The sequence below is a fragment of the Martes martes genome (genome assembly GCF_963455335.1).
Source record: "Martes martes genome assembly, contig: scaffold_81, whole genome shotgun sequence".
In the NCBI taxonomy this organism is placed as follows: Eukaryota; Metazoa; Chordata; class Mammalia; order Carnivora; family Mustelidae; genus Martes; species Martes martes.
In genome coordinates, this window is record NW_027666271.1 from 303,331 (window position 1) to 326,733 (window position 23,403).

Sequence of the window (23,403 nt, forward strand, 5' to 3'; positions counted from 1 at the left end):
GTTGTTATAAAAGGGGTTTTTAAATGATTTATTAAATGGATAGTAGGGGAAACAAATAATACATTATATGTTAATAAAAAAAAAAAACAACTGATAAGGGGTACCTGGATGGCTCAGTTGGTTACGTGTCTGCCTTTGGCTCAGGTCATGATCCCAGGGTGCTGGGATTGAGTCCCCCATTGGGTTTCTTGCTCAGCGGGGAGCCTGCTTTTCCTTCTCCCTCTGCCTGCTACTCCACCTTTTTGTGCTCTCTCTATCAAATAAATAAATAAAATCTTTAAAAACATGAAATGAATAATAATCAATAAGGTAAATTGAGAGTATTGCAGAAGAAGAAACATAAAAATTATAGGGCAACAAATATTCGACTCCCTAGCCTGGTCCTGGATCACAGTAATCTGCAGGTGTATGTTGTGTAAATGCATCTGCAGATACTGTCTTACACGGCTGTACCTGTGATGTTTCATGAAGTAGCAATTTACTTGTAGTGAATTATAACTTTTTTATAAACAGCAACTTCTCTTTTTTAAATAGTAACTAAATTATCTCTTCTAATGGAGGAGTAATTAGGACTATGTGGAAAAAACAATAATTTTCCATTCTTTCTTGAATAATTTCAAAATTCCTTTCCCTACAATGTCTCCCACAGTTATTACTGACTAAAACTTAGTACTAAGCAGCACAATGTTTTTTCATTGCTTCTTTTCAACTATATATATCTTTTGGAAGAGATTGAAGTGAGAAATTAAAAACACGAGCCCTAGAAAGGAAAAAAAAATTGAGAATGTAGAAATTTCATTTGGATAAAAAAACAGCATATGTGGAAGCAGATCATAACATGAGCTTTTTATTGCTTACAAAACAAATTTTAAAATAAGCACATTTATTTGCAGATTTACTTTAAAACAAGAAAACAAGAACAGAGCAATTGCTGAAATGTTATATGAAAAGATTCGGGAGCAACTAACAAGAAAAGAAGAGCAGTATAAGAAAGAAGTTGAAATGAAACAAGAACTTGAACTTAATCTTAGAGCACTAGATATGGAACTGAGGACTGTAAGAAATAATTTCAATCAGGTAAGTCTTTGATAAAAATTTCATATTTCCATCACTATTATTTATAATACCCTTTGATTTAATGTATATTACTTAGGTATAAAGTAGATAAAAATTTAGTTTTATACTAATAGGAACTATGATATTTATAGCTAAGATCATTAATTTATTGGAATTCTTGGCTTCTCATATAAACGCTATGTCTATTTTCTGAATGAAGGGATGGAGGATAAATTGAGATAAATATGCATGTTGGCTTTTTTTTTTTAAGATTTTATTTATTTTTAGAGAGAGAGCATGAGTAGGGGAATGTGTAGAGGGGGAGGGAAAGGGAGGGATAAGAATCTCAAGCAACTCTGAGTGCAGAGCCTGACTCAGGGTTGATCTTAAAACCTTGAGATCATGACCTGAGCTGAAACCAAGACTAGGACACTTAACCAACTGAGCTACCCAGGCACCCCAGTTTTGGATTTTTTGTATTAAAGTACAGGCTAAATCACCTTGAGACTATGATGGAATTAGTTAAATGCTTTGTAAAGAAATTTTATTTCACATACTGTATCTACCTGTATTTTTACTCTATGACAAATATAGCTGTCATTTAAATTAAAATTTGAGTTATTCGTGTAGGATAAAAATCCTTGTATTTAAAAAGGCTACTTCTTTTGAACTTTTTTTTTTAAGTTCTCTTAAGCTTTTGACTTTTTTTTTTAATGGTGTCATCCAAAATTCTAATGAAAATATGTCTTTAGGTTGTGGAAGAACGGTATGATACTGAGAAACAACTTTGTCGAAAACAGGATGCCAGAATATTACGAGATGGAATTCTAAACAATCACCTTTGCAAACAAAAAGAGATAGAAATGGATAACAAAATGAGTTCTGGGGTATTTTCTTTAGTTATTTTGAAGTACACGTGTGTATGTATTTGTATGTATATATATTTTATTTTCTGAAATTATTGTTTTTTCTCCGTGTGTGTGTGTACATATACATATATATATTTCTCCATGTGTATATATATGTATACATATATATGTATATATATGTGTGTTTGTATATATATATATTTTCTCCATGTATATATGTATATATATTTTAAAAGCCAACACTCCAAGCATAGAGGATTTTTAAAGCATGCATATTTTGAAATTGAGATTCAATTAAGTGGGTTAACTTGACAGTTAGCTCCAGATTTCCCAAATGAACTGAATAAAAATTACAGTATCTCAGTACTTCTTATACATACATACATAAGTATAAGTATATATTTATAAGTATAAATATATGTGTATATATACATACATATATACTTTTATACATTTATACATTTATGCAAGCTATACATGGTAGCTTTTTATACATTTTAGGTTGGCATAATTTTATTCTTATTTATATAAATTTGAATTTTTAGTCTGAAATCATGTATTCTTATGACCTTTTAATCTTTTGCAGGCCCTTACTTTTCATTAAATCATAATTTGGGACGACTGTAATGAGCTTTAGCAAAACTATATTTGATTTAATCTTCCCACTGCTATTTATAATTTTTTAAGCAATTTTACAAATAATTTGCTCATTTCAAAGCTCAATTACTATCATTTGGGCATAAGTTTGTCCAACACAAAGAGAATTGTATCTCTGTAATTTATTAATTGGGCATTGCATCTCCATTTTCAGATTAATGAGGGGTGGCAGGATTCTTGTGTAGCAGGAATGGAGGTCAGGGAGAGAGGTGAAAGCCAGTCATCTAGGGTCTTGAAGGCCATTAGAATGACTTCACTTATGTTCTGAGATAGTTATCTGTTAAAAGGATTTGAGCAGAGGATTGAACCTGTGAGGAACTCCGACATTAATTGAAGCCTCTAATAAAAAAGAGGGAAAACATTTCATACTGTAGAATTTACCAAAGTTAGTTCCACCTATATAGCCATTTCTTTTTGAGACTTCAGTAGCTTGGGAAGCTTTGGGAAAATTCATCCACAAGGAATGGATAGTGGGGCTGAATTAATTATCTAAGTACCATAATACTGACTAGGCAGGATAACATCTTTTTGTGTCTTTAACCAAATTCATTAAACAGCCATAATGTGTACATGTTAGGAAAAGGAGATGAATTGACGTTTGTAGTGAAATTTTCCAAGTACATAGGTTAAAGTTATATATTGTTAACGTAATTTAATAGTAAGATGATTTATAAAACCAGTAACAGAAATGTCTTATTAGGTAGTTGTGAGAAAACTTCAAGAAGAACTGGCCGATACCCTAAAAAAACTATCTATGTCAGAGTCTTCACTGGACGTGACATCACGTTGTCGTATGAATTTAGAAGATGAGGTACAGGACTTAAAGAAAAAACTGGCTCAGAGTAGGAATCAGGTATGTATGAAATGTAACATGTCAAGTTAATCTGTAGTTGGTTAAATAATATGAAGTGTTTTAGGATGCTTATTTCCATGGACCACTTTCTTCTGTATTTTCATTACAATTAATTTAGTACAATTTTAGTATCTTCACAATGTATTTATTTCTTAAACTTTGACTGTCATTCTGTTATTTGTGTTATACATTTTTTTCTTATAGTAGTTACCCTTGAAAGTTGAAACTTACACATCATTCCTCACAGAAATTGGGACTTTTTCCCTACTAAATAATTTTTTTTAAAGACTTATTTATTTATTTGTGGTCTGGTGGGGGGGTTGGAAAGGCAGAGGGAGACGGAGAGAATTTCAAGCAGACCCCTGCCCAGCAAGAGCCCCATGCCGGCTTGATTCCATGACCATAAGGTCATGACCTGAGCTAAAATCCTGAGTTGGCTGCTTAACCAACTGAGCCACCCAGGTGCGCTAAACAATGTTTTTTAATGATATCTCTGTTACCATGATGAGCTAAACCATGTAAAAGCAGAAGATAATGTTTAATAGAATGTTTCAGAAAATTATCTTATTTTTCATCTTTACTTTTTTGAATGGATACAGAATCTGTACTGATTTCAGGGTAACTTGTACAGAAAAGTGATTTCACAAACCAGTTGAACTTAGGCATTTCCTTCATTTTCTTTTCCTTTTCAATATATAATAAATGCACAGAAATATTTAAATCATGTATGCTATATACACCCAAAAGAGAGAATTAAGAAAATTATCTATGTCTTGCCATTGGATTTTTTTAAAGCTTTATTGAGATAGAATACACATTCCATACATTTCACCCATTTAATATGTGTAGTTCAATGTTTCTGAGTATATTGATAGAGTTGTGCAACCATTATTGCCATCAACTAGAACATTTTAATAACCCTGAAAAGAAACCCGTAATCCTTGCCCCCAGGCGCAACCACCAGTCTACTTCCTGCCTCTATAGAGTTGCCCATTCTGAATATTTCATATATAGGGAATCACACAATGTGTGGTCCTTTGTGACTAGCTTCCTTCGCTTAATGTTTTTGGGGTTCATCTGTGTCATAGCATATATCAGTGCTCCATTCCTTATTATCAAACAGTACTCCATTGTGGGCTAAAACCCTTGTTCATTCATCATTTGATGCACCTTTGGGTTGTTTCCACTTTTTGGCCATTGATAATGCTGCTGTGAATGTTCATTTAGTTATTGTCTGGACATCTCATTTTATTTCCCTGCTATCACATTTTATCCTCTCAGTTAATTGGGTTGATTTCACCATCTCTCAGTATTTTTTTTAAATTAACATATAATGCATTATTTCTTTCAGGGGTACAGGTCTGTGACTCATCAGTCTTACACAACTCACAGCACTCAGCATAGCATATACCCTCCCCAATGTTCATCACCCAGGCACCCCATCCCTTGCACCTCCCTCCCCTCCAGCAACCCTGTTTGTTTCCTGAGATTAAGAGTTTGTCTCCCTCCCTGGTCCCATCTTGTTTCATTTTTTCCTTCCCTACTCCCCAAACCCCCCACATTGCCTCTCAACTTGCTCATATCAGAGAGCTCATATCATATTTGTCTTTCTCTGATTGACTTATTTCGCTCAGCATAATACCCTCCCTTTAGTTCCATCCACATCATTGCAAATGGCAAGACTTCATTTCTTTTGATGGCTGCATAGTATTCCATAGTGTATATATACCACATATTCTTTATCCATTCATCTGTTGATGGACATCTAGGTTCTTTCCATCATTTGGCTATTGTAGACATTGCTGTTATAAACCTTTGGATGCATGTGCCCCTTTGGATACCTACATTGGTATCTTTAGGGTAAATACTCAGTAGTGTGGTTGCTGGTCATAGGGTAGCTCTATTTTCAATTTCTTGAGGAACCTCCATGCTGTTTTCCAGAGTGGCTGCACCAGCTGACATTCCCACCATTCCCACCATTCCCACCAGTGTAGGGAGGTTCCCCTTTCTTCGCATCCTTGCCAACACCTGATGTTTCCTGACTTGTTAATTTTAGCCATTCTGACTAGTAGGAGATGGTATCTCAGTGTAGTTTTGATTTGTATGTCCTTGATGCCAAGTGATGTTGAGCACTTTTTCATCTGTCTGTTGGCCATTTGGGTGTCTTCTTTGCAGGAATGTCTGTTCATGTCCTCTGCCAGTTTCCTGATTGGATTATTTGTTCTTTGGGTGTTGAGTATGATAAGTTCTTTATAGGTTTTGGATACTAGCCCTTTATCTGATATGCCATTTGCAAATATCTTCTCCCATTCTGTCAGTTGTCTTTTGGTTGTGTTGACTGTTTCCTTTGCTGTGCAAAGAGCTTTTGCTCTTCATGAAGTCCCAATAGCTCATTTTTGCCCTTGCTCCCCTTGCTTTGGGGGATGTTTCTAGGAAGAAGTTGTTGTGGCTGAGGTCAAAGAGGTTGCCGTCTGTGTTCTCCTCAAGGATTTTGATGGATTCCTTTCTCACATTGAGGTCTTTCATCCATTTGGAGTCTATTTTTGTGTGTGGTATAAGAAGATGGTCCAGTTGCATTCTTCTGCTTGGGGTTGTTCAATTTTCCCAACACTATTTGTTGAAGAGACTGTCTTTTTTCCATTGGACATTCTTTCTTGCTTTGTCGAAGATTAGTTGACCATAGACTTGAGGGTCCATTTCTGGGCTCTCTATTCTGTTTCATTGATCTATGTGTCTGTTTTTGTGCCAGTACTACACTGTCTTGATGATGACAGCTTTGTCATAGAGCTTGAAGTCTGGAATTGTGATGCCTTCGGCATCAAGCCCTGCATTAGGCTCCCTGCTCAGCAGAGGGCCTACTTCTCCCTCTTCCTTTGCAGCTCCCCCTGCTTGTGTTCTCTCTGTCTGTCAAATAAACAAATAAAATGTTAAAAAAAACCCACAAAAACTTAATTATGTTGAGCATCTCATCTTTTTATGTGTGTTATTATCCATTTCTATATCTTCCTTAAAGACTGAATCAATTATTTTGCCCACTTCTTTATTGGATTGTCTTTTCATTATTGTAAGAGTTATTTGCATATTCTAAATACAGATCCCTTATCAGATATAAGATTTTCAAATCTTTTCTCTTATTCAGTAGCTTGACTTTTCACTTTATTGATGGTGACGTTTGAAGCAAAGACGTTTTTAATTTTGATGAAATATACTTAATATTTTTTTGTCTTTTGGTGTCATATCTAAGAAACTGTTGCCAAATCCAGTCACAAATGATACACCTATGTTTTTTTCTAAGTTTTTTTTAATAGTTTTAGCTCTTAAGTTTTGAGTTAATTTTGTATATATGCTATGAGGTAGAGGTTTAATTTTATTACTTTGCATGCGGACATCCATTTGTCCTAGTACCATTTGTTAAAAAGACTATTCTTATTCCATTTAATTGTTTTATACCCTCGTTGTATGTCGGTTCACCATAATGTAGCAATTTCTTTTTAGATTGTCAATTCTAATACATTGATCTATATGTCTATCCTTATGTCACTGTCCAATCAAATTTTATGAGACATCTTCCCTAGTCGTCTTGCAAATTACCACTCACTTATATAATAATAAAAAGTCACTGTAGGAGAACTTATCTTTACTCCTGTAGACATTTTTTGCTTCTTAAAAAGGAGACTTTTACCAACTTATGCCTTGCTGACTCCATGATCCAATGAGAAGTTAGGCTCAAAAAGCTAGAGTCCTGTTTCTTTTCTCCATTCATATCTTTAGTCTCTCACTCAGTGCCTCGCATATCCATTTTCATCAAATCTTGGTTGTGGGATCTGCTATCTACTATTTACTTCATTACGTTTTATGAACTTGTTATAAAGTGTAGACTCATCCATAAATTTCACCATGTAGGAAGGAAAAGATGAACTCTGGGCCTTCAGCTTTCCTGTTTTGAAATCTTGCTAATCCAGAATTGCAACTCACAATTAGATACTCTTTTGACCTGGTTCTTGTGTATAACACTGGTATTGATCCTGTTCTTGGCAGAGATCCTACATTCTCAGAAAACACAGGTGTCTTTATCTGTCTTCTTTTAGTTTAAATAGAATAATATGTACTTTAATAGCTCAATATGTAATTAATGGAATAAATATTTATTACATTATTTCCAGAATACAGCTATAAATTATCAGGTTTTACTTAAAGGAATTATCAGAGACAAATAGTAGATAATCAGTTTAAATTCCAAAAAAAATTTCAAAGCCTGTTTGTATGATCTAGGAAAGCTTTGTGGCACAACATAAAGACGAGACGGTCTTACTTACCTCCCCACATAAACAAGCTTCGAGTAAAATAAAGGAGAAGTTATATTCAATTTAAATAATGCCAAAGGATAGTACATTTCATTTTCTACTGAAAAGATTAAAAATGATTCCATAATGTTCTCTTTATTTCCTCACTGATGAAAGCAGAATAAAGATTGAGTATTAGATTGGTTAAAAAATACTCTAATCTGCCTATTTCTTTTAGAATTTCAGTTAATGGAAATCAGGTAAAAGGTCAAATTTTGGTTATTAAACTATTTCTAGTTTTTCAGCTATTATACTTAAAATCATATTGTCTCTCTGCTCGCGAGTTTTTCTTTTCCCCTAGCTTGTGGGGAAATTCTGGAAATTCTGGAAAGGTGTTCCTGCCAGTTGTAATAATTTGTAATTGAAGGGAATCTTAGAAAAATATCTTAAGAGAAAGGAAGAAGGTGGCAGAGTAAGAGGAGCCTAGTTTCAACTAATCCCTGAAGACTAACAGAACCAAAGTCCACTATTAGAGAGAAGAGGCCACATCAAAGAAGGTAGGAAGTACAGAGATGTGGTTTAGGAGAGAAACAGATCCTGGCGGCTGCAGAGGAGGGGAGTCATGGTCATGGAGAAGGGCAGGAGCGAGACACGGGTCTGCACAAAGAGAACGTTTCCCTGTAGCCACTGACTACACAGGAAAGTGAGAGGAGTATAATGTCATGAGTTCTTACAACTAGGGGGACTTAAAACCTGGAATTCTAAAAGTCACTGGGTTTGGCTGGGATAGAGCCTGTAGGGCACTGTGCTGCTCTTGGAGAGAAGGCAGGCAAACCACCTGGGAACATGCAGCATGGAAACAGTGATCTGAACAGTGTCTGGGGCATACAGTAGGGAAATTACTCAGTCTTCTCAGAGCATTTCCCTGAGAGGCAGTGTTCACAGAGACCCCTCTCTAGGAACAAAGGAACCAGCTTGTACCATTTCCCTCCAGTGCCCCTCAGCACAAGCACAGAGCCATCTGTGGGACACAGTGCAGCTCTGACACTGGCTGCCTAATCTGCTTACACCGAGCACCATCCCCTTGCACTCCAGAGGAACTGCCCTGCTCAATCATTCTTGCCTCAGTTCCACCACAGCAGGCCTTTCCCCCCAGAAAATCAGCACAAGTCCCTGCCCACACCACATCTGACCAGATTCGGGAGGGCCTCAGTTCCAGTGGAGGTGGTGTCAGGTCTCATTTCACAAGCACACCAGAGCACACCTAGTTAAAAGTTGCTACCTTCAGGCCAGGTACTAAACACTGCCCACAGCAGTGAGGGAGAGCCTCTGCAGATGTCTGGCCTGAAGGACAGAGCAGCCAGAACACAACAGCAGAGTGCATGCAGCGCACACTAGAGATTCTCCCCTAAGCATGAGACCCTGGGCACTACATGACGTCTTTTTTCATAAGTCCATTACTTTCGGGAGCAGATGATGTAACTGGCTTTTTTAACACAGAGAAGCTGGTAGAGACTTAGATAAAATGAGAAAACAGAGGAATTTATCTCAAACAAAAGAACAGGATAAGGCCATGGGTCCAGAGATTGAAGTGAGACAGATGTAAATATCATGCCTGATGGAGGATTTAAAGCAGTGATCATAGGGATACTCACTGGACTTGAGAAAAGAACGGACAACATCAGTGAGATCCTTACAACAGAGATAAAAGAGCTAAAAAAGAATCAGAGATGAAGAGTGGAATAAATGAGATAAGAAACACACCTAATGCAATGAACAGCAGGCTGGAAAAAACAGAGGAACAAATTAACAACTTAGAAGTCAAAGTAATGGAAAGCAATGAAGCCAAAGAAGGGAGAGAAAGAAGAATTATGCAAAATGAGACCAGACCTAGGGAACTCAGTGACTCCATCAAATGTAATAACATTCATGTTATAGGAGTCCCAGTAGAAGAAGAGAGAAAAAAGGTGTAAGAAAAGTTGTTTCTAGAAATAATAGCAGAAAACTTCCCTAATCTAGGGAAGGCAAAAGACATCAAGATCCAGGAGACACAGAAAACTATCAAAATCAACAATAGTAGGCCAACACCAAGACCTATTGGAATTGAATTTGCAAAATATACTGATCAAGAAAACATCTTAAAAACAGGAAAGCAAGTCAGTAACTTCCAGGGGAAACCCCTTAAGGCTAGCAGGAACTTTTTCAGCAGAAACTTTGCAAGCCAGAAGGGAGTGGTATTATCTATTCAACGTGGTGAATGGGAAAAATCTGTAGCCAAGAATACTCTATCCATCAAGCCTATTACTCAGAATAGGAGAGATAGAGTTTCCCAGATTAAAAACTAAATGAGTTTGTGACTACTAAACTAGCCCCACAGGAAATATTAAAGGGGACCCTTTGAGTGGAAAGAAGAGACCAAATGTGACAGTATAAGGGCAGGAAGCACAAAAGTAGCAAAAATGAACATTTACATAAAAACTAAGTTAAGGAACTCAGGAAAAAAGGATATAAAATATAATACCTTACCTAAAGCATGGGGAGAAGAGAAAAGAAAGGGCTCAAACTTAAAGACCAGCAGCTTAATATAGACTGCTATATGCAGAAGAGGTTATATACAAATTATATATCAAAAACCACTAATAGTGGTGCCTGGGTGGCTTAGTTGGTTAAGCATCTGACTTGATCTCAGCTCAGGTCATAATCTCAGGGTTGTGAGATTGAGCCCTGCACTGCTCTCTATTCCAGCCATGGAGTCTGCTTAAGATTCCTTTCCCTCTCCCCACTCCACTCATGCCATCTCTAAAAAGAAAACAAAACCACTGATAAACACTCAAAGAGGAGAAAGAAATCCAAATATATCACTAAAGAAAACCAGTAAAACATCGAAGACACAAAAAATGGTCAGAGAAAATCTCTAGAAACAACCACAAAGCAAGTAGTAAAATGAGAAATACATATCTATCAATAATTACTTTGGATATAAATGGGGTAAGTGCTCTAATCAAAAGACATAGGATGTCAGAGTGGATTAAAAAAAAAGAAGAAGAAGAAGAAAAAACAAGACCCATGTATAAGCCGCTTGCAAGAGCTTTCTTTTTGTCATAAGGACACCTGCAGATTGGAAGTCAAGGGATGGAAAAAACATGTATCTTGCAAGTGGATATCAAAAGAAAGCCAGAATAGTAATACTTATGTTGGACAAAATAGAGTCTGAAAGAACGACTATAGTAAGAGACAAGAGCACTATATCATAATAAAGAGGACAGTCTGACAGGAAGAAGAACTATCTATTGTAAATATTTATGCACCCAACATGGGATCACCCAAGTACATAAAACAATTAATGACTAAAATAAAAGAACTAATTGATAATAATACAATAATACTAGGGCCCTTTAATTTTATTATATATGTTTTAAATGAAATTCATTGCTTTTATTCCTAATTGCAAAAGTATCCATGAAGACAATGTACAATTTGGATATTTTAGGAAGGAATAGAAATAATCAATAGTTTATTCTTCTAATCCAAGAGCATGGAATGGTCTTCCATCTTCTTGTGTCTTCTTCAGTTTCTTTAATGAGTGTTCTGTAGTTCCTCGAGTACAGATCCTTTACCTCTTTGGTTAGGTTTATTCCCAGGTATCTTATTGTTCTTGGTGCTATAATAAATGGAATCGATTCTCTAATTTCCCTTTCTGTATTTTCATTGTTAATGTATAAGAAAGCCACTGATTTCTGTACATTGACTTTGTATCCTGCCACGTTACTGAATTGCTGTATGAGTTCTAGTAGTTTGGGGGTGGAGTCTTTTGGGTTTTCCATATAAAGAATCATGTCATCTGTGAAGACAGGGAGTTTGACTTTTTCCTTGCCAATTCGGATACCTTTTATTTCTCTTTGTTGTCTGATTGCTGTTGCTAGGACTTCTAATACTATGTTGAACAAGAGTGGTGAGAGTGGGCATCCTTGTCGTGTTCCTGATCTCAACGGGAAGGCTGCAAGCTTTTTCCCATTGAGGATGATATTTGCTGTGGGTCTTTCATAGATAGATTTTATGAAGAAGAATGAACATTGTTAAAATGTCTATACTGCCTAGAGCAGTCTATACTTTTAATGCCATTCCGATCAAAATTCCACCGGTATTTTTCAAAGAGCTGGAGCAAATAATCCTAAAATTTGTATGGAATCAGAAGAGACCCCGAATCGCTAAGGAAATGTTGAAAAACAAAAATAAAACTGGCGGCATCACGTTACCTGATTTCAAGCTTTACTACAAAGCTGTGATCACCAAGACAGCATGGTACTGGCATAAAAACAGACATATAGACCAGTGGAACCGAGTAGAGAGCCCAGATATGGACCCTCAAGTCTATGGTCAAATAATCTTTGACAAAACAGGAAAAAATATCCAGTGGAGAAAAGATAGTCTCTTCAATAAATGGTGCTGGGAAAACTGGACAGCTATATGTAGAAGAATGAAACTCGGCCATTCTCTTACACCGTACACAAAGATAAACTCGAAATGGATAAAAGGCCTCAATGTAAGACAGGAACCCATCAGAATCCTAGAGGAGAACATAGGCAGTAACCTCTTTGATATCAGCCACAGCAACATCTTTCAAGATATGTCTCCAAAGGTGAAGGAAACAAAAGCAAAAATGAACTTTGGGGACTTCATCAAGATCAAAAGCTTCTGCACAGCAAAGGAAACAGTCAACAAAACAAAGAGGCAACCCGCGGAATGGGAGAAGATATTTGCAAATGACAGTACAGACAAAAGGTTGATATCCAGGATCTATAAAGAACTCCTCAAACTCAACACACACAAAAAGGACAATCATATCAAAAAATGGGCAGAAGACATGAACAGACACTTCTCTAATGAAGACATACAAATGGCTATCAGACACATGAAAAAATGTTCATCATCACTAGCCATCAGGGAGATCCAAATTAAAACCACATTGAGATACCACCTTACACCAGTTAGAATGGCCAAAATTAGCAAGACAGGAAACAACATGTGTTGGAGAGGATGTGGAGAAAGGGGAACCCTGTTACACTGTTGGTGGGAATGCAAATTGGTGCAGCCACTTTGGAGAATAGTGTGGAGATTCCTCAAGAAATTAAAAATAGAGCTTCCCTCTGACCCTGCAATTGCACTACTGGGTATTTACCCAAAAGATACAGATGTAGTGAAAAGAAGGGCCATATGTACCCCAATGTTTATAGCAGCAATGGCCACGGTCTCCAAACTGTGGAAAGAACCAAGATGCCCTTCAACGGATGAATGGATAACGAAGATGTGGTCCATATACACTATGGAGTATTATGCCTCCATTAGAAAGGATGAATACCCAACATTTGTAGCAACATGGACGGGACTGGAAGAGATTATGCTGAGTGAAATAAGTCAAGCAGAGAGAGTCAAGTATCATATGGTTTCACTTATTTGTGGAGCATAACAAATAACATGGAGGAAAAGGGGAGATGGAGAGGAGAAGGGAGTTGAGGGAAATTGGAAGGGGAGGTGAACTATGAGAGACTATGGACTCTGAAAAACAACCTGAGGGTTTTGAAGGGGCGGGGGGTGGGAGGTTGGGGGAACCAGGTGGTGGATATTAAGGAGGGCACGGATTGCATGGAGCACTGGGTGTGGTGAAAAAACAATGAATAGAGTTACGCTGAAAAGAAATAAAAAATTAAAAAAAAATAAAATGTGTAAAAAAAGAAATAAAAAAGGAAGCAAGAAAAAAAATCAATAGCTAGGCACTTTAACACACCACTTACATCAGTGGACAGATCAGAAAGTCAACAAGGAAACAGTGGCTTTATATGATGCACTGGACTGGGTGGACTAAGGAGATATATTCAAAATATTCCATCCTTAAACAACAGAATACACATTCTGCAACATTCTGTAGAATAGATCACATATTAGGCCACAAAACAAGTCTTTCTTTTTAAATTTAATTTTATTTTTTTTCAGTGTTCCCAAATTCATTGTTTATGCACCACACCCAGTGCTCCATGTAATACGTGCCCTCCATAATACCCACAAAACCGGTCTTAATAAATAAAAGAAGATTGAAGTCATACCATGCACCTTTTCTGATCATAATACTATTAAATTAGAAGTCAGCCACAGGAAACAATGTGAAAGACCACAAATACATGTTGGTTAAGTAACATTCTACTAAACAATGAATGGAGCAACAAGGAAATAAAAGAATAAATTTAAAAAAAATACATGGAAGCAAATGAAAATGAAAACACAATTGCCCAAACTTTTGAGATACAGTAAATATGGTTCTAAGAGGGAAGTATATAGCAATACAGGCCTACCTCAAGAAATCAGAAAAATCTACAACAACCTTACCTTCACCTAAAGAAGCTAGAAAAAGAACAACAAATGAAGCCTAAAGTCAGCAGAAGGAAGGAGATAATAAAAATTAGAGCAGTAGTAGTAGTAGGTGGCTCAGTTGGTTAAGCAGCAGACTCTTGATTTCAGCTCAGGTCATGATCTCAGAGACCTGGGATTGAGCCCTGCTTCTGGCTCTGTGCTCAGTGGGGAGTCTACTTGAGGGTTCTCTCACTCCCTCTCCATTTGATCCTCTCCCCACTTTCTCTCTCTCTCAAATAAATTTTTTTTAAAAATTAGAGCAGAAGTAAACACTATAGAAACTTAAAAAAGACAAAAATAGGAGAGATCAATGAAACCAGGAGCTGGTTTTTTAAAAAAAATTAATAAAACCAATAAGGCTTTAGCCAGAGTTATCAGAAAGAAGAGAAGAAGGACCCAAATAATATCACAGATGAGAGAGGAGAAATAACAACCAACACCACAGAAATGCAGACAATTATGAAAGAATATTATGAACAACTATATGCCAACAATTTGGACAATGTAGAAGAAATGGATAAATTCCTAGAAACATATAAATGACCAGCACTGAAACAAGAATAGAAAATTTGAACAGACTGAAAACCAGCGAAGAAATTGAATCATTAATCAAAAAACTATGATCAAACACAAGTCCGGGACCAGAGGCAAATTCTACCGAGCATTTAAAGGAAGAGTTAGTACCCATTCTCAAACTATTCCAAAAAACAGAAAAGGAAGGAAAAACTCCAAATTCATTCTATGAGGCCAGTATTACGCTGATACCAAAATGAGACAAAGACACCACAAAAAGAACTCTAAGCCAGTATCTTTGGTGAGCATGGATGCAAAAATCCTCAACAAAATACTCGCAAACTGAATCCAACAGTACATTAAAAAAAATCATCACCATGATCAAATGGGATTTATTCCTAGGTTATGGGGGTGTTTTAATATCAGCAAATCAATCATTGTGATACACCAAATTAATAAAAGGAGAAGAATCATCTGATCATTTCAAAAGATGTAGAAAAAGCATTTGAGGGGCACCTGGGTGGCTCAGTGGGTTAAATCCTCTGCCTTTGGCTCAGGTCATGATTCCGGTGTCCTGGGATCTAGCCCCGCATCGGGCTCCGTGCTGTGCTCAGAGGGGAGCCTGCTTCCCCCTCTCTCTCTCTGCCTGCCTCTCTGCCTACTTGTGATCTCTGTCCGTCAAATAAATAAATAAAATGTTTTAAAAAAAGCATTTGACAAAGTGCAACATCCATTCATGATAAAAAAGTACAACATCCATTCATGATAAAAACCCTCAACAAAGTAGGTTTAGAAGGAATGTACTTCAACATAATAAAGGTCATATATAAAAAATGCACAGGTAATGACATTCTAAATGGGGGAAAACAGAAAGAAAAACTTCTTAGATCTTGCTTCTAGTTATGGGCTTCTTCTCATTAGCACTGTTTGTCATTATTAAATTAATCTTAGGGGCACCTGGGTGGCTCAGATGGTTTGTCTGCCTTTAGCTCAGGTCATGATCTCCAGGCCCTGGGATTGAGTCCCATGTTAGGCTCCCAGCTCAGCAGGGAGTCTGCTTCTCCCTCTCCCTCTGCCTCTCCCCCTGCCTGTGCTCTGTCTCTCCGTATCTCTCCCAAATGAATAAATTTTAAAAAATTTAAAACAATTAATCTTAACATTTACTACTTCCCACTTTAATGGAGACCAATTTCTACTATATAAATTATGTATTTTATTAACTCTTTTTGTCATCCATTTTTCTGTTTGTTTTTTCTTAACAAACTCCCCAAAGTTTAGTGGCTTAAATAAATAACATTTATTTCGTTCACAAATCTACTGTTAGGAAAAGTGTGGCCAGGACAGCTTGTTCTCTTCCCCTAGCTTCAGGTGGGGCAGCTGAAAGTCTTGGGGCTGGAACTGTTTGAAGATTTGTTCACTCACATCTGGTGGTGCCTAGGGCTATAGTTGGGGCAGGCAGCCAAAACACTGACACTGGCACACTAGCCTCTTTGTGGCCTGAACTTTCTTACAAGATGGGGGGCTCAATTCCAAGGAAGCTGCCTGAGCTGCAGAGCAAGGCAGAAGCTCTGTTGTCTTTTGTAATCTAGCCTTGGAATACACAGAGCATCACATTCACCATATTCTGTTAGGAGAAAGTCACGAAGGTAGGCCCATGGTCTTTTTTTAAATGGAATGAATATTTAAAAACCTATGGACACATTTAAAAAGCAGCATGATTTACCCACTGGCCACAATTTTTTTGTATTCCTCCCACATGAAAAATACACTCACCTTCCCCCCATACCTCCCACAAATCTCAGTTCTCCTGGCATTGGGTTTAAGCTTGAGTCCAAGATCTTACCATCTTAATCAGGTACAGCAGGGATAAGGTACCTGAAGTATAGTCCCTTGAGTGCAAGTCCTCTCCATCTGAGCACTTGGGAATTAAGGAAGGCAGTTCTCTACCACTCCAAATGGAACACTCTGGTAACCTGCTCAGGACTCTCCCATTGAAAGAAAATGGGAGGCACACCAGTCCACAGCAGTTTTGAAACACACCCTGAAGCATGCTGTCAGTTCTTCAGTTAGGACTTAGTCCTAACCATGGGAATGCTTCTCCATGGCTGTTTGCTTTACTCTTGGAGCTCTTGGTTCTGTCCTTTTCATAAGGAATGACCTGTGTTTGTAGCTTCTTTCTCAGCTTGCTTCCTCCTGGTGGGACTTCTAAGACTCAAAGGCCTATTTTTAGTTTGTACTATCTTGGTCTCTTTTAGTCCAAGCTCGCAAACAGTGTTTTTGCTACTGTAATTATCTTAGTATTTTGAATTTTCCGTGAATATGATTGGATTTCATGCCATTAGAAAAGCCATTCTCCCGGGTCTTTTTGAGATAAGCTTTTCACCTCAGGTTTCCTGTGCAGCTCTCATTTGACAATGCGTTTCAAATTCTCCTACTCTTAAGATCCTTAAAGAAATTTGAGGCACACCTTAAATCCTTCTCAAGTCTTAATAAAGGGTTTATAGTTTTGGCTTCATCCATAGGCCATGTCTTCCTGGATTTGCTTTTAACCCAGAAACCATCTCTTTCTTTTAGCGTTATTTGACAATACAGCATGTGGAGAGGCTGTAAATGAGGAACAGATAGATGAACCCAGTAAGTCCTGGTTCCTTCATATTGAATAGTCTTTCTTTAGCTTATCTCTCCTATCAGTTTTACTTTCAAGTGGTTTGTGGCACGAGTTCCTTTCCCTCTAGTGTCGTTTTCTTCCCTTGTCTAGAAGCCTTTGCTGTAAGCCTCTTCAGGGGCCATCAGGTTTCCACTAACAGTCTCTTGGAAGCCCTTTTGGTTTTCATTCTTACTCTTCTCCACTTCGCACTCTTACTCTTCTTTCAGGTTCCACCCACCTCCTGGTTCGAAGAAGGTTTAGTTTTAGTTTTTTGGTTTTTTTTTTTTTAATGGCAGCACCCCATTTTAATATCAGTATCTGTGCCAGTTATTTATTGCTGTATAATAAACCATCTCAAAACCTAGTGGCTCAAAACAGCATTTATCTTGTTCACAAATCTTTGGACAAGGCTGAGGAAGGCCAACTCATTTCTTCTTCATTTGGCCTCACCTGGGGTGACTGGAAGCTGGGAACTAGAATCATCTAAAACCTTGTTCCTGCACATGTTTGGCTGTTGAGGCTGGCTTTTGGCTAGGTGGTTAGCTAGGGCAGTCTCAGCTGGAATATTTGCATGAAGACTCACTAGGTAGCCTGGGCTTTCCCACAACAGCTGGATTCTAAGGGTGAGGTTTCCTAGAAGAAGAAAGTCAGATGGAAGCTATATCACATTTTCTAACCTAGCCTTAAAAATCACACAGCAGTTCTGCCATATTCTGTTCACTAGGAACCAGTTACTAAGGCTAGCGCACATTAAGGGGAGGGATTGTCATGGGAGAAGTGTCAATTTATAAAACCACCACATCCACTCACCTTGTCTTTCCAATCATATCTAAAGGAAAGGAGTTCTTCCCAACTGGAAGAAAGTTTTTTGGTTGAAACTGAAACTCCAGCAAGTTTTTTGGCTGTTTTCATTGCTTAGTATATTCTCTTATTTTGTGGGAAGTAACAAAGGACTATAACACTGTCGAGTTAAGGAATTTTTTTTTTTTTTTGTCGAAAAATATATGGATCATCTCACTAAATTTTTTTCCCCACTAATTTTTTTTTACTGAGAGATGTGCTTTCTTAACCTTGTGAATCATTTCTCCTCAGAATGCAATTCAAATTAGCATAAAACATTTGTAATTCAGAAAAAGGCTGATGGCATTAGAATCAGTATTTATAGATTCATTAATTAGAGTCTTATTTTCAAAGTCTTATTTTGGTAAGCATTTATTGGCTCAGACCTACATAAGTCTATATGGTATTCCTAAAACTTCTTTAAAAATTATGGAGTACGAGGGCACCTGGGTGGCTCAGTTAAGTGCCTTTGGCTTGGGTCGTGATCCTGGGATGCTGGCATTGAGCCCCATGCTGGGCTTCCTGATCAGTGGGGAGTCTGTTTCTCCCTCTCCCTGCTCTTGTGCTCTCGCTCTCTTGCTCTCTCTCCCTCTCAAATAAATAAATAAAATCCTTAAAAAAATTATGGAGTGTTAACGTGAGGGAAGGGTTCAGACACTTTCTATTAAGACGTGACTTACAGTTATTTTATGGAGGAAAAATCTGAAACAATCATAGAAAAATAAAAATATAAGAATCAAATACAAATGTGTGGCAAAGAGGATGACAGCAGAGATTGATTTTAGCAACTCCTAGTGGTTTTAATTTTGTTCTTGATTTTCTGAGTTATTTGAGGTTCCACATTCCAAGACTGTACAATATAGATAACATTTTGTTGAAAATGAACTTATTTTAAAATTTGAGCACCTGGCTGGAGCAGCAGTAACATATGTGACTCTTGATCTTGGGGTCGTGAGTTCAAGCCCCATGTTTGGTGCAGAGATTTAAAATCTTTAAAAAAAAATTTGGCGCCTTAGTTTTGCATTAGACTTGTTTCACTCTACATCTAAACTGTATTATTTTATTAATGCAGGTTGATGATCTTACAGCAAAACTGGAAACTATGTCTTCAAAAAACCAGGTTCTTACTCAGAAATTATCATCTATGAAAGAAATACAGATGAAATGTGAAAACCTAGAGAAGAATAAAAAGAACTTGGAACAACGAGTAGTAAACCTCAGAAGTTGTGTAGAAGTCAACGTGGTAGAATACAGTAAAATAGAACAATATAAACAGGAGTTTGAAGAAAGGACAAGATTGACCCTAGCAGAAAAATTAAAAGAAGTCGATAGATTTTTAGAGGTTAATTTATTTGTCTATAAAATGCTTTAATTCATTTCACTGCAAATTACATTTTGGTTATAGGCAGTGTAGAGTTTTCCTCTACTTCCTTTATAGCAATTTGGTAAATTAATGGAAGCATTTGTTCCTTCCCTTTCAAAATTTCAGTTTTCATCATTATTCACACTAAATTGATCTTTCAGAATGATTCACAGTAGAAAGTTATTTTATTTTTTAAGACCAGTTAGTATAAAATAAGGCTATTGAGAGGAAAAGAAAAAATTGTGCTTTAAAAATTTTTACCATGGAGTACATGGGTGGCTCATTCGGTTGCTTGTTTGGGCTCCATTCTGGGCATGTCTGCATAAAAGAAATGGTACCGTACTTGGATTATTCTTTTTTTTATATTAAGTATCTAATTTATTTATTTGGAAAGCACGAGTGGGGGATGGACAGGTAGAGAGAAAATTCCAGGCATACTTCATGCTGAGTACGACACAGGGCTTTATCCCAGGACCCTGATATCACTATCTGAGCAGAAACCAAGAGTCAGGCACTCAGATGACTGAGTCAGCCGGGCACCCCATGTACCTCAATTATTCTTAAGTTGTATTGTTCACATTTTAAAAATTTAAATGATTTTATTATTCTTTGAATTATCAGATTGCATGAGTTTTCATGTAAGAATGAACATTATTCACATTTAATTCAGCTTCACATTAATGATAAATATTTTTACATTTCAGCTTTTTTTTCACTTTAAAAATTGCTCTCTGAATCATTGACACAAAACTAAAAGAAAGAAATCTACTGTAATAACCCAGATTGTAACAATTTTAAAACTATGCTTTTAATTTGCTTTAGACACAAGTAGCATTTCAAGAAAGCTTAGCACAGTTAAGAGAAAATAATAATGCTTCAGTAAGAAGTCAAATGGAACTCAGAATTAAAGAGCTGGAATTTGAATTATCCAAAATGAAAACTTGTCAAGATGTTACTAAAACAGAATTGGACAGATACAAGCACCTCTACCTAGAAGAAGTAAAACATCGAATGTCATCGACAAATGAACTGAACAAGTAAGTTAAAACAATCATGGAAAGTAGAGTTAGCTTATGAATTTGCCTCTAAACCATAATTTTTTTGGAGCCACGTTCATGAGAACAGTAGTAAGTGAAAGCCAACTAGATACTATAATTTTGAAAAATGATGTTTGTAAATGAACTTACTGTTGAAATGTTAGTCCAAGACAGTTTGCATTTCTCTCATTTTTGGTTTTAAATGATTTTATTTTTTTCCCTTGAGTATTTTCAGTTAATCTGATCTTCTAGTCTTTAAACTAATTGTTTGAAGGTTTATAATTTAGACAGCATATTATTATAAAATTGTCAGAATTATCCTAAATAGAAATGAGTTTATTAATATTTATTTATTAATGTTAGTTTATTTTTGGAAGAGTGCATCTTTAACCCAAAAGGTCCAGACGGAAAGGGCAGATTCCACCTCCACTACCCTGGTATCTGTGTTATAACCTAATTGCCTCTGGAGCTGTTTCAGTTCTTTCTGATCACAACTCTGCCATCTACTTCTCCCCTAGCAGTTGTTCGTCTAAATTATTCCTCAGTGCCAAATGCCCAATTTCTCTGAGGTAATGTGTGAAGTGTGCAAGAGTGGTGAAAGCCAATGCTTGAAAAATGTCTTTGAGGGATGTTTTTTTATTTGTATTTTCCTTTAGAGATTTTACATATCTATTTGACAGAGAGAGCAAGTGAGCACAAACAGAGGGGAGCAGCAGGCAGAGGGTGAGGGAGAAGCAGGCTTCCCGCTGAGCAGGGAGCCCAGTGTGGGGCTCAATTCCAGGACTCTGGGGTCCTGACCTGAGCTGAAGGCAGATGGTTAACTGACTGAGCCACCCAGACCCCCCAGGATGGTTTATTTTTGCAGCTCTAAACTGTTTTACTAAATATAAGTATGTGTCATGGCATCCCCAAGAATCTTTGAAGTACAACCATTCCAGAAGGCAGCAGGTATTACCTGTTAAGCCATGGACATCACTGATAGCCATTTCTCTCCCTCCTTAATTTGAATTACTTGTTAGTTAGGAACCCTAGAAATATATGTACTTCTTGAGAACAGTTTTAAACCTATAATTATACATAGTAGGTCTGCTCTGTCACATTTACCATGTTAAAACACTATTTAATGGCACATTCTGTTTACTATTATGGAAACTTAAAGAAATGCAAGTAACTTAGGACTGATTGGGGAGAGATGAAATACTAAGCACTGTGTTTTGTAATCTGAACAGGACTAGTGAGAGGCTGGCAGAGACCAGTACCAAACTTCTGGTGGAGAAGCAGCAGAAGCAACCTTTGCTTGACACTATTAATATGAGGCCAGCCCTAGATCTGCCTTATGGTAGAAATGTTAATCATAACAGTTCACTATTCAATAGAAATGTTGCTCTAAGAGAAGACGTGGTGATTCATACCTCAAACTCACGGCGTTCAAGTAATGACATCGGGCCTTTCTTGACCAAGGTTAGTTATATTATCTTTCCTTTTTTTCCTTGGGTTTCAGATTTCTGATATAATTTTGTTTTTAATTTGGTAAAATTCTGAGTTGTTTAGCTAACCAATACATACTAAGTAAAAGTCATAATTATTTGTGCTAATAAAGAAATGAGACAGGGGCACCTGGGTGGCTCAGTGGGTTAAAGCCTCTGCCTTCAGCTCAGGTCATGATCCCAGAGTCCTGGGATCGAGCCCCACATCAGGCTCTCTGCTCAGCGGGGAGCCTGCTTCCTCCTTTCTCTCTGCCTGCCTCTCTGCTTACTTGTGATCTCCCTCTCTCTCAAATAAATAAATAAAATCTTAAAAAAAAAAAAAGAAAAAGAAATGAGGCAAAAATTTTGACTTTTTTTCTTAGTTCCTGGAGCTCTTACTTTCAAGAGATACCTATTAGTACCTTTATTTGATAAATATAACAAAACTGACATATTTTATTATTTTTTCAAGATTTTATTTATTTTAGAGAGAGAGTGTACAAGAGGGGGAAAGAGCGTGAGACTCTGAAGCAGACTTCATGCTGAGTGTGGAACCCTACATGGGGCCCAGTCTCACACCCCTAAGATCAGAACCTGAGCCGAAAACAAGAGTCAGACACTTGACTGAGTTACCCAGGTACCCCAAAATGGACACATTTAATTTTCTTGAAAACCAACATCTAAATTCAATTTTAGAAAGTAAATATTATTGCTCACTAATGAAATCTATACTTAGATGTTTTGACTAATTTCCTGTTTGGCAATGGTTCATAACAATTTTAAAGATTGATATTACCCATTTTTCCCACCCCTATGTATAAATGAACAACAAGAATCCAAACACTTAATCACATATGGATATTTATTACTTAAAAGAATCCATGATAAGTCCTTTTTATGATTTAAATAAACTTGTAATGCTAAAGAGATTAATTTTTCTTTTTAAGTTGTAATTGTTGTCATTTTCTCACCTGAGAGTACATCCTTAATTGTTATCTTACTTGGAGCATTTTTTAAAACTTATAACACTTCGGGACGCCTGGGTGGCTCAGTTGGTTAAGCGGCTGCCTTCGGCTCAGGTCATGATCCCAGCGTCCTGGGATCGAGTCCCACATCGGGCTCCTTGCTCCGCGGGGAGCCTGCTTCTCCCTCTGCCACTCTGTCTGCCTGTGCGCTCTCTCTCTCTCTCTCTCTGACAAATAAATAAATAAAATCTTAAAAAAAAAAAAAAACTTATAACACTTCTATTTCAATTTTTACAAAATGTCTTGCTGAGCAATTGTAGAGCATTTTCTAAATCGCTAAATCAAGCAAATACAGGATTCTTTTTTTTTAGAGAGAGAGAGAGAGTGAGAGAGAGTGTGTGCAAGCCGGTGGTGGGGGGTGAGGTGCAGAGGGTAAGCAGGCTCCATAC

The 23,403-nt window shown here is 37.0% G+C and overlaps 1 protein-coding gene across 1 annotated transcript in view; it reads left to right on the plus strand.

Moving 5' to 3' along the window:
• LOC308338100 (ankyrin repeat domain-containing protein 26-like) overlaps positions 1-23,403 on the plus strand; it is a 317,834-nt gene that overhangs the window by 281,482 nt on the left and 12,949 nt on the right. Inside the window, exons 47-52 of the mRNA XM_080831659.1 lie at positions 894-1,077; positions 1,809-1,943; positions 3,283-3,435; positions 19,196-19,465; positions 20,309-20,523; positions 21,753-21,984. Of these exons, the coding sequence (XP_080687785.1) occupies positions 894-1,077; positions 1,809-1,943; positions 3,283-3,435; positions 19,196-19,465; positions 20,309-20,523; positions 21,753-21,984 (1,189 nt within the window). The remainder of the gene's footprint in view (positions 1-893; positions 1,078-1,808; positions 1,944-3,282; positions 3,436-19,195; positions 19,466-20,308; positions 20,524-21,752; positions 21,985-23,403) is intronic.